The sequence below is a fragment of the Scatophagus argus genome, chromosome 20, assembly GCF_020382885.2.
Source record: "Scatophagus argus isolate fScaArg1 chromosome 20, fScaArg1.pri, whole genome shotgun sequence".
Taxonomy (NCBI): Eukaryota; Metazoa; Chordata; class Actinopteri; family Scatophagidae; genus Scatophagus; species Scatophagus argus.
In genome coordinates, this window is record NC_058512.1 from 14634214 (window position 1) to 14650333 (window position 16120).

Below are 16120 nucleotides of genomic sequence, written 5' to 3' on the forward strand. Positions count from 1 at the left end.
ACTTTATGTAATGTTTATTCAGTAAAACCAAAAATACCACACTTAACCCATCTCATTTTATTTCTTAGCCAATGCATTGCTGTTCTGCTCATTTCCAAACTGCCGTAAAGTCTTGCCGCTCCTAATTCTGTTGCATTTACGTCAAATAAGGAAACTCTCTGCCTTCCAGCACTTCAGCAGTGAGATGTTACATGCTATGTTACCTCTTTGCAGTGTAGCAAAATATGAAGTTTGTCTCAAAAGAAAGAGGGGAAGTGCAAATGCTCTACTGGCAGAGGTTGCAAAATGTGTCAGACTGGTGTTTGTTTCATAGGATAGGTAAGTACAGGTGGAGCTTGTTAAGTTTAACGATGGCTTTGTTCCATTCATAGTGAAGTAGTGCGTAAGAAGTGGACTAATAGAAGGCAAACTAGCAATGTGGAGCCTTATTTTTTTGTTTAACATAGAGGTAAGGTGGGTTTTAACAGCTATGCCTCACTGTATAGTGTTTTTGTTTGTGTTTTATGTTTTAGTGAAGCTACATAACTACAATTTTGGCTGAATGGCATTTGTGTTAACCTGCCTTAGCTTGCTCATGTAGTTCAGTCACATTTGTTCTCTCAAATTCTACCTGTTATTGTTGGAATATAAGTAGCTAATGCATTCTGAGTGTGTGTGGCTCCTCCTCCTGTCTTTTTCGGTTTGTTTGATTTTCTTTTTCTTTTTATTTACAACTGGGGCTGGCAATGAGTTTTGAATCAGAGCAGGTGGGATGATGGATGCAGCATGGACAGAGCATGTAAATGTGCCACAGTTGGCCAAAATGTTATCTTTTGCCTTTAGTTCCTGGAAACATGTTACAGAACCATGTTTCATGTTCACAGGTTGCAACAATGGAAGTCCCTGCTTCACAAGGTAGGCTATTTGCTGTTTGTGCTGTGTATATACATATATATTGCTGATAAAGCTACAAGGCTACCTATTCTGCTGGCTTTTTAAAGAGTGCAGGGACTGCTGATTGCTTATTTCTGCTCTGTAGTTTATGTGCAATGAAATGAAATTGTGAGACCACTACTTGTTATGCAGCTGAAGCAATTGTTTTTGTTTTGCACATACGATATGATGCTCTGATTGTGCTGTTTGTGGATATAGTGTTACATGTGAATACTTACATCAGTATTTAGAGTAACATGAAGGAATTTGTTTTCTGGCACATCAGGGTGGATGGTTGGATTTGAATGACTGTGTGTATATAATCATCTCATTTCACTAAATGGCATATTCTCTGAGTGGAGGTGCTTTGTTGGGGAGTGACCAGATGGTGGGTGGTACCCACACAGATTTCAGCAGTGGCTGGGCTCAGTACGTATTTGTGTTTTTATCAACACTCTTCGCTGCCCGCTGTGCTGAGCTTTGTGTTGTGCTTGTGGGAACTGATAAGGTCAGAGTCTAGGCACCAAATATCAACTGTGCATACTCTGTATTCACATAAATAAATCAGTTCCACATGGTTTGGTCGAACCAACGCGTTTTTTGACAATTAAGTGTCAGTCTGAAACTATTCAAGTGGTGCTCCCTTCTGATTTCCTGAAAGTAGAACAAAAAATTCCTATATTTTTCTATATGTATACATTTTGACTATTTTGAATTGGACTGGAGTATTTGGTGCTGATTAGGCAAAGTTATTTGACTTAATACAGGTCAGTGTCAGTTGCCTTATTTATGCCGTGGATCGCAACTTAAAGTTTTGGTATTGAAAACGAACTGAAACAGAGAACACTGGCAATAAAATATTTGTATGTCACAAAGTTTTATTGACTGTAACCAATAACTTACTGTGAATTATTAGATGTTGACACAGTGTTTCTATTTTAATTGAGAAAACATGGTGCCTGTGCATTAGTTACCATAGCTGCTGCTACTGCCATACACTTCTTGTAGCTGAAGTGGATATAGATGATGACTGATGACACATTATTCCTAATTAAGTAACACAAGCATTTCTTGTATTACTTTGTCTGTTCTTTCTTATTATAAGCTTTGTGATTTGTTGTCACTTTATTATCTTGTTTGTCTTTTGTCTCTGAGATATTTTAAAGAGAAAAGAGTGAATCCCTCAATACTGTGGGCTGGAGCCAATCATGGTTGACAGGGGGCAAGAAGAAGAGTACATATTGGACAGTTTGCCAGTCAATTACAGGTCTGATGCATAGAGAGGAACAACCATTCACACATCAAATTACTGCTACATTTTACAAACCCCACTTCCTTGCAGCTCTTAAATTAATAGTGCAGAGTGAACAATTATATTGCAGAGCAGAGATACACGGTTAAACTGTACACTGTGTGATTTCTCTTTGTCACATATATGAAGACAGTAAAAATGTCTGGATATATGGATACTATATGTGCATATAGCTGTTTACTTAGCTGTCGGAAAGAGCGAGGGGCTTGATCATAGACTTTAACTTCGGTTCTTCAAACAAAATGCTATAGATGACAACAGCAGTCCCCAGAAAGTGTTGTACACATTATTTGGCTAATATATGGCATGAGGTTAAAAGTCCTTGAAGTATCCCTTCGAATGCCTCTCTCAGCAGTTTTTGTTGACCAAGCGTTAACTGTTCACACTTCTCTGGTGTTTCGAGGATTTGAGCTGCTGACCTTCCAATCGGAACTGTGCTCTTTCAGCCTTGAGGCTACCACTGCCTGAAAATTGTATAACAAGCTGTAATTTCTCCTCCTTAGCTACAGGCATGTCCATATCCCACAGCAAGTGCTTCATCCTGCCACCACAGCTCTCTCGTCTTGCCTACAGGGCTAAATCAATGAATCAAGTGAAAGAACGACAGGCGGAGAGGTTGAGTGTGTGAGATAGACATCAGGATGAAAGCAGAGAATGAGAGGTTAATCCCCACAGCTCAGTATTATTTCATATCTGCTGCAGAGCATGGTCAAGGAAACCCAGTCGCCCTTTCTCTTAGAGCCATCTCCAGGACCATGTTGCAGCCTTAGCGGCAGCCTGTCACTGAGGGTTAAGCAGCTAATGCCTTTACACACATTTGTCCCCTGCTGTCACTGCTTCTTGCATGGTGCCATTTATCTTAAAACTCAACAGATCGCTCTCCATTCTACCGTCACCACTACCCAGAAAAACAAACCCCATGCATAAAAACGCGGATATATAGGCAAATGTGCCTGTGACTGATGTGTAAAGGCAATATTTCTTATTAATAACTAATATTTCTAGGCCTGATCAGCACATAATCATTGTAATACTGGGACTGCATTAATGTATGCTCATTTTGTAATGTATAATCAAGAATGTAAGCTGTGTATTCAGTAAAGCTGAAGATAATGTGAGTTTCCTAATTTGCTCATTTCTGCTCCTTCTATCAATTTGCACATACTGAGAAACAATTATCATGCCAGCTATTTCCACACTTCTAGATAAGTGTATATATATAAGTAAGTATAACTTTTTTTGTTTTAAACTGGTTGTTAATCACCTTGCACTGAGGCAGATTCAGCTTTATAGTGTTCTCTCTTGACTGAATAATCAACACTGTAATAATCTGCTGGCTGTGACTTACACAGTGGCCAAAGAAAAAGTGCAGAGGAACACTTTTCTACCCGTTTATTCAAAACAGGAGGAATGCATTGTGCAAAACTGGTATTACAATCTACAATCTATTTGGAGATTTCTTGACATTTTCTTGAAGTTGCAACACACCTGCTGAATGCAATTCCTTCTTTGTGAAATATGTTAAGCTGATTTTGTGCAAAATTATGACACCTCATTGCTTACATCCACATTTTAATGCTGTGTTAATGTCTGTAACAATACCAGTCCCAGTGGATCACATTTTTTCCAAGCTTTGAAAGAAAGAAAGAAAGAAAACACATAAATGACGTAGCCATACTCATAAATGAAATATAAAATATTTCCCAGGGCTGCAGTTCAGCTTCATCTAAGGAAATTGTTTGCATCTATTACCCAAATTAAATTAGTAGTGTTTATTAATAGAGAGAACTGTAAAAGCTATGTAGTGTGAGTCACTGCACAAAGTTTTGTGGAAATAAAAGAGTTGAAATAAAATGAAGACACAAGAAAATTGAAGACCTTTACAGGAAATAGACAGAGAAACCGGTTCAGCACACCTCAAATATAAATACATCCAGTTATATTGTGTTCTTTTTTCTTCTGTCTTCAATTATTTTGCCTCTTCTTCAGAAAAAAGTGAGGCCAATTTAGAGCGCACATACTTACACCTCCACCTGCTTTCTGAACAAAGCTGTCCAAACATGCGCTGCCATATGAGGTAACACGCTGTCTTGGTTTAGGTTGTGGTTAAGGTCAGGGTTACGCTGTTTGTACAGACGCAACACGCCTGTTGTTGAACACCTTTTATAAATCCAACAACTCCTTGACAGCAAAGTGAGTGCTGATTTCAACAGGTCTGTCATTCTGCGTCCAGTGAATTGCTCACCACAGGCTGAATGAAAACATTTCTTTACGCTTTAGAAACAATTTTTAGCAAAACACAAACTCCTTCATAAAAGAAAAAACTTTGCCAATCCAAGGTCTGATGACAATTGTGCTGTGTGTAGGAACAAAGCTGTTTTTTTTCTCTCTCTCTCTCTCTTGCGTGTACGTTTGGTGACATTATTGGTCCACTCCTACACACTGCGGCAGATAAACACCCTGATAAGCAACTTCACTGACTGTGGTGCAGTTCTACCTCATACTGATTCATTCAAATGATAGTATTGATTTACTGAGTGCCCACTTGTCAAAACTGACTTCTACAAGATGAGAGGAAACATTGTTGAAAAGATGTTCTGTCATCTTATTTCACTGAAGGCTCTATCTATGAAATTTTGAACAATAAAATCTCAGCAAACAACTACTTTCAATGTAAAAACATAGTGGATCATGAGAGAATGGAGTCCCTTTGTTGGGTCTGTATGTGAGGCAGTCCCTCCAAACCTTTCTAAAGACATGAATTGGGTGTTCAGTTAGAAAGTGAAGCTCATTATCACCTTGCCAAACTCATGGGAGAGTTTGTGTTTGTTTTTGATGTTTGTTTGTTTTTTTAAATATTATCAGTGATCCATTTCCATTGAGCACATCTTTTGCCTGGTTCATAGAAATGTGGATGTGGAGTTGGGGGTTTTGTGTGTCACTTTTTGTAATTGTGTAACCTGCGTAAGCAATTGAGGAAAAAAAACACTTAAAGAATAAAATGTTTATAAAGTGACCTCGTATTGTTTAGTTAAGAGGGAGTTCATTGTGACCTTGGTGTTCTCCAGCAAACCACGGCCATGTGACAAAAATCACAGCTTTGGTTTATGTACAGCAGTTAAATAACTAGCCATCACATTGATTACATAAATTGGCACTCTGCTATGCTAGAATATCCTTACCAATTTGTTCATAATGTTAGGGTTCACAGTGCATCTCTCAAAGTTGTTAGCAGCCTGGTGAAAGTGATTCCACCTGCTGCGGTGAAGATGTTTTAAAGTGTGAAATTTCCAGGCGGTGTGCTAATTTGCCCTTGTATCCTGCCCACATGAGGCAGAAAACAGTCCCCCTCTGTAATGAGTGTTCAGTTCTGTAAACAACCAGGTAGAAACATTCAAACACAAGAGAAAAACGTAAGCGAACAGAGAGGATTACTAGAAACTATCAAAAAAATCTTTTCGTTTCCACACTAACCGCACAGTATCATGACCATCTGATGTTTGTTATTTTTCTTTTTTCTTGTCAACATATTTTTTTTGTTTAGTTTTGTTTTTTGTCACTTTTCACATTTGTTTTTGGCAGGCTGTAGAGGAGCAAAAGGTGACTGATGTTTTATTGAGTCTGTTTGGCTTTTAGATTTGTCTGACTCCATCTGATGTTTCCTGTTCATCATTTCTATTTGTCCTCATACATGACACCCCCCCTCCACACACACACACACACACACACACACACACACACACACACACACACACTCCATCACTTCAGATCTGGCTGCCAGTCAGCCCTTCTGATTTTCAAAGGCTCCAGTGCATGAAACAGAGACTCTGAACATAGGCCAGATTTTCATTCTCTGATCTTCCCTTCACACTTCTAACCCTCTATTTCAGTAAGCCGCTCTGTTTTTTGTCTCTTTCTCATTTCCTGATAGAGAGGCAGACAGGCATGCAACAGGCAACTATTGAATCATGGCCCCACTGAAAACATGAAATCATCTTTAAAGGTGTATTATTCAGAAAAAAAAAGACTTATACAAAAGTAATTTCTCCCAGTCAGTCATTCTGAATAATTGTGATGGCTAACCATACGAAAACGCTTGATCTTCAACGGATGTTGTATTTCTAGTTATGATGTAGTAGGGTAAAAAGATTTGTGTGTGAAGTACTATAAATACTAAAAAAGTGCATCACATTGCACTTAAGTACACCACTTGAGTAAATGTAATCGCTTTCCACCAACTGTCTCACTCACAGTCGTAATGAAACTTTTGAGAGACAGATGAAGAAGCTCTTCACAGCGTTTTACTCGTACAACAGGTTGTCACATACTGATGCTTTATAATGCACCTTGTGTGTCTCATCCAGGTGTGCAAAACACCCTTCGTGTCTATCGCGTACACACAACACCTTCTTACCACAGAGCCTTTCTAAGCCTTGCAACATGAAATGGCACTTGAAGTGGACACAAAAAATGGGGCTATGTTGAGGAAAAGACTGGCGTTGTGTTTATTTTCAAACTCCAGCATGCTTGGTGAAAATCGTGTCTGGTAGTATATTGTTCAACTTTGTGCACAGTCATATTCAGCTGTGACAGCCTTTATGCTAGGCTGTAGTTTAAATATGCCTCTGCCTCCAGCTCTGTATTTAATGTACAAAGCACATAGATGGATAAGTGCATTTTCCAAAATGATGAACTGATCCTTTAATCTTTACACCTCCCATATTCACATGCTAAAATATTGGTTTCATACTTGCACTTTTTGCACTGTATATTCACACCACTGAGGAATTTTTCAAAATGGGTTACTACTTTAGAATATTTTTTCACAGTACAGTGTAAAAAAAAAATGAAAAGAATAAAGTTCCTGAGTGTCATGTAATATATTGAGAAGTACACCAGGCTATCACAGCAATAGTTTTATTTATATTTATATCATTAAACATTCTGTCAGAGGGGAAAGTTGATAACAGAACACTGAGAAAGAAGTTTTTAACATGAGTTATGTTGTGCATTATTAGTCAAGGTTAACTGCATGCCAATAAAGTAATCTGCTTCATTGAAAAGTCCTGGCAAGTCCTTCATGACACCTCTTTCTTTCAAAATGGATTTCCATCTTAAAACTCTTCTGCCAATCATCAGGCATTTCTCTGGGGAGCATGAAAACAGGGGTCGAAGCAGACATCAAACAGCCGGAGAGACTGCAGGCCCTATCTTCCTGTATGTTCTGCAATGAAAAAAGGCTCATACTATCATGGCAAGGCCTATCTTTGAGTGTACTGAGTGAGCTAACCTGCAGAAGGAAGATAAAGAAAAATGGGTTCAATTTCTTCCATCTGAGAAAGTGTGCTTGTTAGAGCGAAGAATCCATTCCCGTTTCCTTGGGACCTTTGATCTGGGATTACACAGGAAGCTCTAAGATGAGAGCTCTACGTTTGGCCTGGAAGAGCTCATGATAGAGCAGCCCGAGGTGGTCATGGCCTCTGAAGTGAAAACTGCTGCTGAGTCTGCTGTGAAGCAAGCTTGCATGCTCCTAAGTGGATTATTATATGATTGCCAATTTTCATCAGTCGAGAACAAGAATAGAAGAAAAAGGGCCTCATCCAAATTGCTTGTAGCAACAACCAATCCGAGACTCTGTTATCAGTTTTACCTGAAATCAACTTGATGAGACATTGTTTCTTTGGTTCTTTAGACCAGAATATACTGTATTTCTCTTATCATTTCCAGGACTTTCTCCATATTGTTGCCCTCTGCGGCAGTGTGTTGTGAATGGTTACATACCAGTCCACTGTTAATTCGAACAAACTGTTGTGTGTGTCAAAAAGTGTGGTGAGTGTCTCCTTTGTGACATTTCAACAAACCAAATTAAATATGAATAGAAATGTCAAGAGTTAATTCAAAGAATCAGGATTTCACCCAATCTGGGCACTTTCTTAGGCATTGATATTAGTCATTTAAAGCCAGAATAAAAAGAAAAGAGAGGGCAGAGCTATCTGTTGTCCTTGGACATTACAAGTAACGTGAAAATCCATCAAAAGGAAGATTAAAGAGAACATGTCACATTATGTTTGATATTTTTTTTCCCCAAAACTAATGCAAATGTTATGTTGTCATACTGGACAGAAGACCTAAGAAGGTGGGCAGGCTTCAAGCTGAGCATACAAAGTGCAGGATTATGATTATGACACTGTTTAGACTACTAAAACCACCTGGACAGGAAAAGATTGAGGCTTTGACAAATATTGCCAAAATTAACCAAGTGTTTGAGTATTTTACATAACCATAAAAATATCGGTTATGACATGTTTGCTACAGTGAAAGCACTCTGGGGAAAGCACAGCAAATACTGTACCATGTCAACGTCTAAATGTATCGACATTTTTAGTATTATTATTATTATTATTATTTTGGGGCACTGCACATACATTGGGAGAACCATTTTCTCATTGCGCTGTCAGCATTTCTGTCAAATGCATTTCAGTTATGAGATGAGAGATGAATTCAAGTCCCATCTACCGCTTGACTTCCATTCCATTTTCAAAGTTTTGGTTGTGTGGATCAGTCAGCAGACAGGACTGTCAAAGACCAACCTGCTGTGGAAGACAGAGAATGCTGCCATTGCTCGATACGAAGCAGCCTTACCTAAGAGAGAGCTGTTGTCTGCAAACAAGGTGGTGCAGAGGATGTGAGGCTGCGTTTTATAAATGGGCCAAAACCATTAGGAAATTGTAACTTCTCTGACAGCAACCCGTTAATACAAAAATGACTCTTTTTCAAAGTCCTTTTCCTCATTGCTTAACAATAGGCCAACAGAATAATGCCCCAAACGACTACATTCCAACCACAAAGTTTATACATTCATTTATTCCGTTGGTACCCTTCTACCTCTGCCGTTGTATATATCTCTCTCTTTCCTTCCCCCTTACACTCCTCTCTGTGGATTCATGCTGTGATCTTAACATTATAAATGGGTTCTCTGGCAGAGCTTAGATTAGATTTGTTTCCATGAGATTCATTCTAGCCCTAACTCTGGTCTCTGTGCTCATGTGGCTTGTTTTCTTGATGAATGCCCCCTGCCCTGTCAACAGTCATTTGCAAGATCTCTTCTCATAAACTCCTCCACAGGGGGAGGGCCAAATCCTCACTACTGAATCCATACTGCATTCGCTTTGTAAGCCTCTAGCCTTTACTAAGGTCACCCAAGCATCTACAAGCAAAATGTGCAGTACATGTCTGAATTCTAAATAATTCTAATAATACAATTAAGATTTAAAAAAATAAAAACGGTTATATCTCATGGGACAGATGGCACAGAGCCTCGAGATTAGTGTGTGTGGAGTGGGCGTGGATGATTGGGTTTTGATTGATATGTTTGCTCTTTTCTTAAGGGAGCAGAAAGAGGGGTATTTAATGCCTATTGCTTCATACAGACTGAAGTATTGATCGTCTGGGCCTCCATCTTGCCTTTGTCACACACCCTTAGGCCTGACGGCTCCCAGTGATCGAATAAGATGTCATTATTTCTCTGCCAGTGAGGGGCATTTTTAAATTTGGTGGGAGTATTTGGTCTGTGTTGTTCAGAGCTGTATAATTACCCTTAAAGGATAAAACTGGCATTATCTTGTTTCTTTTTTTCAGTGTTATCAACAAATCCCCTGAAGAGACCTAAACCAACAGTGAATTTATCCTGCTAACAAGTACGGCCTGTGTAACCACAGCTTGATGTAGCTTCTGTGCCACAGATCTCCACTACTATCCAAAAGCTATTAAAAAGACATTAAAGAGCCATACAGTTGCATTGGGTGACACAGGCTTTTATTACAATGAACACAGCCAAAGTAGTTTATTCTGAAACAACTGTGATTGCAGTTTCGGTGTCTCTAGCACAGCCCCACTGAGCATGCTCAGGGACACAGCTACTTGTTTACAAAACTGAGTGAATGTAATTGTTTGTATGTATGGAGCATTTAAGAGCACAAAGGAGTGATCTATTCCTAGGCTATCTTAAGCGGTGTAATTTGCAATGCATTTTTGGTAAATTAACTAGTTTTACACTGGGAACATGACCAACTGAGCTACCGCTTCAAGCAGTTAAGCTGTTCACTGCTGCAGAACTCTTGTGCCTGGTATAAGATTTAGTTACAAGGATGTTTTCCAGGGGAAAAAAATAAATAAATAAAAATCGAATGGCTAATGCAGTATTTCTAAGTGCCTCTTGTTTTTTTTTAGACACACATCTTTGTTCAGTGGACAGTTTTATGTACTACAGTGAAACTATCTCTCATTGCAGAAAAGCAAAACCAAAACTGGCATAAATATAGACTTTGACAATGTTTAAATAAGGCCTGTGCATACATTTTCTCCCATCGTAGCAGGAAAAGCACTGGTGTAACTAATAACATTAAACTGTTCTATTCAAGTGTCCCAGTCAGCCATGCCAGTGTGACAAGGAGCCAACATGCACAATACCAGGACCATGAAAGCAAAGCAGCAGGAACTCAGTCATTCTCAGTTTTATTATTTATGCCTGCGCTTTTTGTACTGGCAAGCCAGAATTATCAGGCGTAAAAATCACAAAATCAAAATACTTTTTCAAGAAGTCACCAAGACAGTTTAAAAACCGACTCACAACAGTGGCCCTATTCCAACCCAGATCCATTTCATATGTTGCTCTGATTTGAAAAAAAACTTTCTTCAGTATGATCTGTCTTGCGTACTGTATCCCACAATACAAAGCACTGGAACCAGCGCAAAGAGATCATCGATACTCAGTTAAATATTGCCAGTTCCACACAGGACCAGTAACAGTGACAGATGAAACCCAGACCTGCAACTGTGATATGTTAATTTTCTTACCACTTTTGTTCATTTTCATCTTGTTCAGGGTCATTAAATTATTTTTTATTGAACTTATGCAGCTGTTGCCGAGAAGAAATGTTCACAATATGACCAAACAAATATGGGAATTAACACACAAAAACCCTCCCTTGTATGAAAAGGCACCAAGGTTAATTCAAATCAGAATAACAAAATACAAGATTAGATAAGGATAAGGTTACACTTCTTAAGCAAACAGAAATACTGGGAAAACTCAATCAATCCACTCAGGTTACATTTGCCATTTGCCTCTTCTTCTTTTTTCTTTTTGTTAATAAGAAATAATGGGATGTTACCCAGTATCGGTAGTTTGCCACATTGCTGTTGTTCTCTTCCACTTTAGAAAACCATAACTGACTAAGCCTGGCCTTACATACTGCAAAATAAATCAAATCCACAGTTTCATACTGCATACTACAATGAAAATTTGTTGGTATGTGGTAGCCAGTTCCAAACACAGCCAGGGAGAGCAAATCACAAACTGAGCAAACTGTTTTCCTCTTTTTTGACAGTTGTGAGCAGGTGGGATTGATTGTCACTTGTCAGCAAGTGACATTGATTGTTCCAACAGAAACACAGCTCCTGGCTCTGAGAGGGGCAGTGTGGGAAACTTTATTAGGCCAACTTCTTATTCTTGTCTGATAGCTGAACTATGACTGGTTTAAGGTTAAATCCTTTCCTTTGTTATTGTGGCTGGTCTTTGTCCTGTCTCTGTACCTTGCTCTGTATTAAGGTCATCTTAATAGCTGATATCATCTGCTCTCTTTTCATGCCTTCAGAAAAGTATCAAGAAAGCTTTGAGATTACTGCTGTAAGAAACATATGACAGCTACAAGTAAAGGCAAAGACAGGAAAGTGGGGAATGAAGGACGAAAAGAATAGACTAGAACTACAAAAGGCTCTCAGACAGTTACACCATGGCAACTAGTAGACAATATTATTACATCTTGCTCAAACACAAATCCATTGCAAACAACAAACAGGCAATTCTATGGTCTGCCTGCTTTAATGTTCCCCCAGGACCGATAAAGAATTCAAACCTTAAGGTGAGGAATGGCATCTTTGATGAACCACATGCAGGTAAAATGATATCCCATTTCAGCAGGCTGAAAAACAGATAAGCATGTGTTTGTGGCCACGGGGGTGTGATTCAATCAAACTCACAGAGCATAACACATCTTAAAGATGACAATGTGTTTTAATTTTACAGACAATCCCATTCCAGTGTGATTCAGTGCAACATAACCTGATGTGAGGCCGTTCTGGTGAGGGGCAAGCATTCACGCATGAGCGAGACATTCCTGCACTGATTGACACTGAAAAAATTGAATTGAATTGCTGTCACAGTGGTCAACAATTGTGCAATTGTGTGACACTCTTGCAGTAGTCATGAGATCATTTTCATTACATCATTTTTTCTCAACTCATAACAGTTTTTTTTCTACTCCACTGTGCTAATGAGTTGATTACTGCCATGTGTTGGACCAGGGTCATGTGATCCTAAACATTTACTCATATTGCTTTTTGTTTGTAATAGTTTTTTTAAACTGCATGGCGTTGAGCACCAAAAAGAGATAAGTTGATTCTTTAAAAGAAGTTCACTTGCCTCATACTCCTGGTGGTATGGAAACCTGGACCTTCTCCACCTGATCAATGCTATCACCCTTGCGAGACTTGAGAAATGCCAGCTTCTTTTTTATTTTATTTTTTAGACCTTTCATGGTGTCAGATTTTTTCTTCTTTCTTGTTTTTTTTTTCTTTTTTTTTTAGCAGTTGGTTTCTTATTCTCTGTATTAGGGGAAATAGCAACGTCACCAAAATAATTCATTCTTCATTAGTAAAATAGTCACATTCAGGACATCATATGAGTAACGACTTAACCTGGAAACCGTCGGATCCGTCAATGTGAGATTATGTTCTTACCTACTGCGATGTTGCCTTTTATCTGAAAAATATGTAGTGCGTGTGTACAATATGTTTGGAATATCATTTGATCTTCCTTTCCGCTTTTGATCATTTTGAAAGACATCCAATTGATGAAAAAACTGTGTGGAATTCACATAAGAGGACACAAAAGCTGGATGTGGAAGGTGTAAAAGGATGAAACAAGAATCACTGCTTCAAGTAAGATAACATTTTGTGAATTTCTTGTAATATCTTGTAAGGAGGAACAGGATCAGATATTTTGAATACTGAGTCCAACTTAAGTTAACATGAGGCTAAACAGGGGCATTTTCAGTGCCTCTAATGATGGAGCTTGTTTAACAACAGGAACCAAACAGTCACCATTACATTCATTTTTATAGACACCCTATAGGGCTTTTGAACATCGTATAGTTACGAAAACATGAATACCATGAGGAAAATCTTTTTTATGGTCTCTCTGCCATTTGTTGCCATAATACATTGATTTCAATCCAGAAAAATTAACAAGCCATGTTAGAATTTGCATCTGGAAGGCAAAACTTTAATCATTAGTGGAAGTGTTCTTCCTCTTTTTCATAATCCTCTTGAGATGTTGATTTAAAACAGAAAAGTACAGAACACAGTGTTCCATTTAGACAATTTAGTTTCTAATCAATGCAATTTCAACAGCATGTAATTCGTCCCATGGCAAGTTAAAAGGCACTAAGGTTTTCTTTCCAAACAATCAAGAGATTTATAAAATAAAAAAAAAAGAAAGAAAGAAAGAAGGTACTATCGAGATAATCTGAGTAATTGTTCACAAACTATTGATAACGTTGCCATGACATGAGAGTGTTGCTTATAAATGAATGAAACGTGTGATTAGTGGAAGCTACATGCATATGTAGGACCATCTGTCATCATAAAGCACCAATGAGGAAGCTACTAATTCATTAAACCTGGGCATGTATTGATGTGCTGTTCAAACTGTTGGTTCTTCTGGCCATGTCTGGAAGAAAATGCATCACATGTGTGTTATCTTTTATCTTTTTTTTTGTTGTCGTTGTTTGTTTTGTTTTGTTTTTTTACCATGAAAATCATGCTCCTGCTAGGAAATTTCAGTTGTCAAATATTGCTCAGGTTTTATTACATTTCAGTGCAGAGATAATCTGAAATTGACTGTTTTGGCCAGTCACACACGTAAATTTAAACTCCATTACCTCATATTGTGAACAGTGCAGCAACGTGCTAATTGTAATGTTTACCTTGAAGTTGTGGGGACAGAGAAGAATAATGCTTCCTAGATAAGTAAAATCCAAATATCCTATACAGTATACTGTAATACCATAGACCACTGGAAAGCATTATTCATGTCTGACAAAGCTTTAAACTTCCGGATGTTTTATTCACACTGTCCATCCTGGATTGTATATCATTTTCTCACCAGTGTCTGTACCAATATGCAGTGCAGCATCTGCCCAACCCCCTGCGGCCTGAACGCAGCCTAAGATATTTGAACAAAGGTCATTTTCTCCACTCCAACCAGTCCCAGCTCTTCTCTGCTTCTCCCTTAAGTCATGATTGTATTCCAGTCACTTTGCCGCTGTTTGCCACTGCTGGTGAAGAATTGCCATTAACTACAGAACAGGACAGGATTGTGCTGGTGCCTCTAAGTGCCTTTATTAGTTTGCTCAAATAAGGAGGCCACGGAGGTCACCCATCAACACAGGGAAAGCAGACCAGACCAAGACAGTGATACTGAGGTGAAACCCTTAGAGAGTGTAGAAATCAAGGTCTAATATGGTTGCAGTGTCCCTAGGCCAAAGCCATCTGGCAGCCTGAGAGTGATAGGTTTGCTAAGGCAATCATACATCACTTTTCACCTGTATCAAACCAATTGGCTGGCCTTCTATGGACAGCTGCTCCCTAGCACAGTGTTTGACACATTGATGGATAATGGATAGACATAGTCTCCATATGGCAGATACAGAGCCGATTTAGACCATATAATCCTAAATCCTTTTTCAACACTATCCAAATGACTTGGAGAGCATGCCATGTACACAGGGTAATCCAGGAACAGACTAGTGAGGAAAAAAGTAGCTATCATAATCCTTCAAATCCAGTCTGGTACAAATTTTCTGCAACTATAAAGATGCCAACTGCCAAGTGGGCTATTATTGTCATTACCACCTGATTGCGTAGTAATGACCGCTAGTTTATGGTCATAGCACAGTTCTCAGGTGACACACGCATGGCTATAATGTTGCACTTGAGTTGTATCAGGCTTTCTCTGCCAGCTGATGATTGTGTATGGTATCAGGGAGAGTAAAAGAGTGAAAAGGGCAATTGAGCTGATTTTAAGAATCCATATGTGCTACTCCTGTGCAGCTTTGTGCATTTAAGTTAATGTTTGTTGACATGCATTTTGATTATTTTCTTGGTTAGAAATCTTTAAATTTTAATATTACTGGAATCTTCTTCAAACTGGAATTTTGACATCCTTTTGTCCTTCAGAGACCTTACAAACCAACATAGTCACTACTATTTTTCAACGTTAATGCCAGGCTTTGATATTGAAGGCATGACATCACCTAGTAGTTTTTAGTTGTATAGTTTTTTGCTAGATTGTTTGTTAGTATACAAGTCCAACAGACACAGTACGACATTGTTATCCATTGTAGTTGTTTTGTTTTTTTTTGTGGGGGGGGGGCTTCTGTTTTCATCTCTGCCAACTTCTAAGAAATATATCTGCTTCTATAGCTGCTACAACCTTCTTCGCAAGCTGATGCTAACTTTTCTAACTGTCTTTCTGAAATTTGGTGATGAACAGGCAGCACGCAGAGTCACCGTCAGATCTTTTTTCATCAGTGGTCTACTGCTACTGGAAATTAGATTGGTGAGAGAACTGAGATTGAACCATACATCAAACCAAAATCTCTGAAGCTCCACAGTTGAATGATAATTCTTTTTTTTCTTCTTAACTCTGTATGCATTTTTTAGTTTAGTCAAGCTGCGAACAGAAGAGAAACATACAGCATTGGAAGCTGTGAGCTTGGTGGGCTCTCTTAACCTCTGCCTTTTTCATACATTATAAAGTAAAGAGAGCCAGTG

At 38.6% G+C, this 16120-nt stretch overlaps 1 protein-coding gene across 4 annotated transcripts in view; it reads left to right on the top strand.

Moving 5' to 3' along the window:
- Positions 1 to 341: 341 nt before the first annotated feature.
- Positions 342 to 16120, top strand: part of rxraa (retinoid X receptor, alpha a) — a 182489-nt gene continuing 166710 nt past the window's right edge. For 2 of the 4 annotated variants that reach the window (XM_046375620.1, XM_046375621.1), the window contains exons 1-2: positions 342 to 448; positions 864 to 894. In XM_046375620.1, the coding sequence (XP_046231576.1) occupies positions 416 to 448; positions 864 to 894 (64 nt within the window). In that variant the 5' untranslated portion in view covers positions 342 to 415. The remainder of the gene's footprint in view (positions 449 to 863; positions 895 to 16120) is intronic. The other 2 variants (XM_046375622.1, XM_046375623.1) reach the window with 1 other exon arrangement.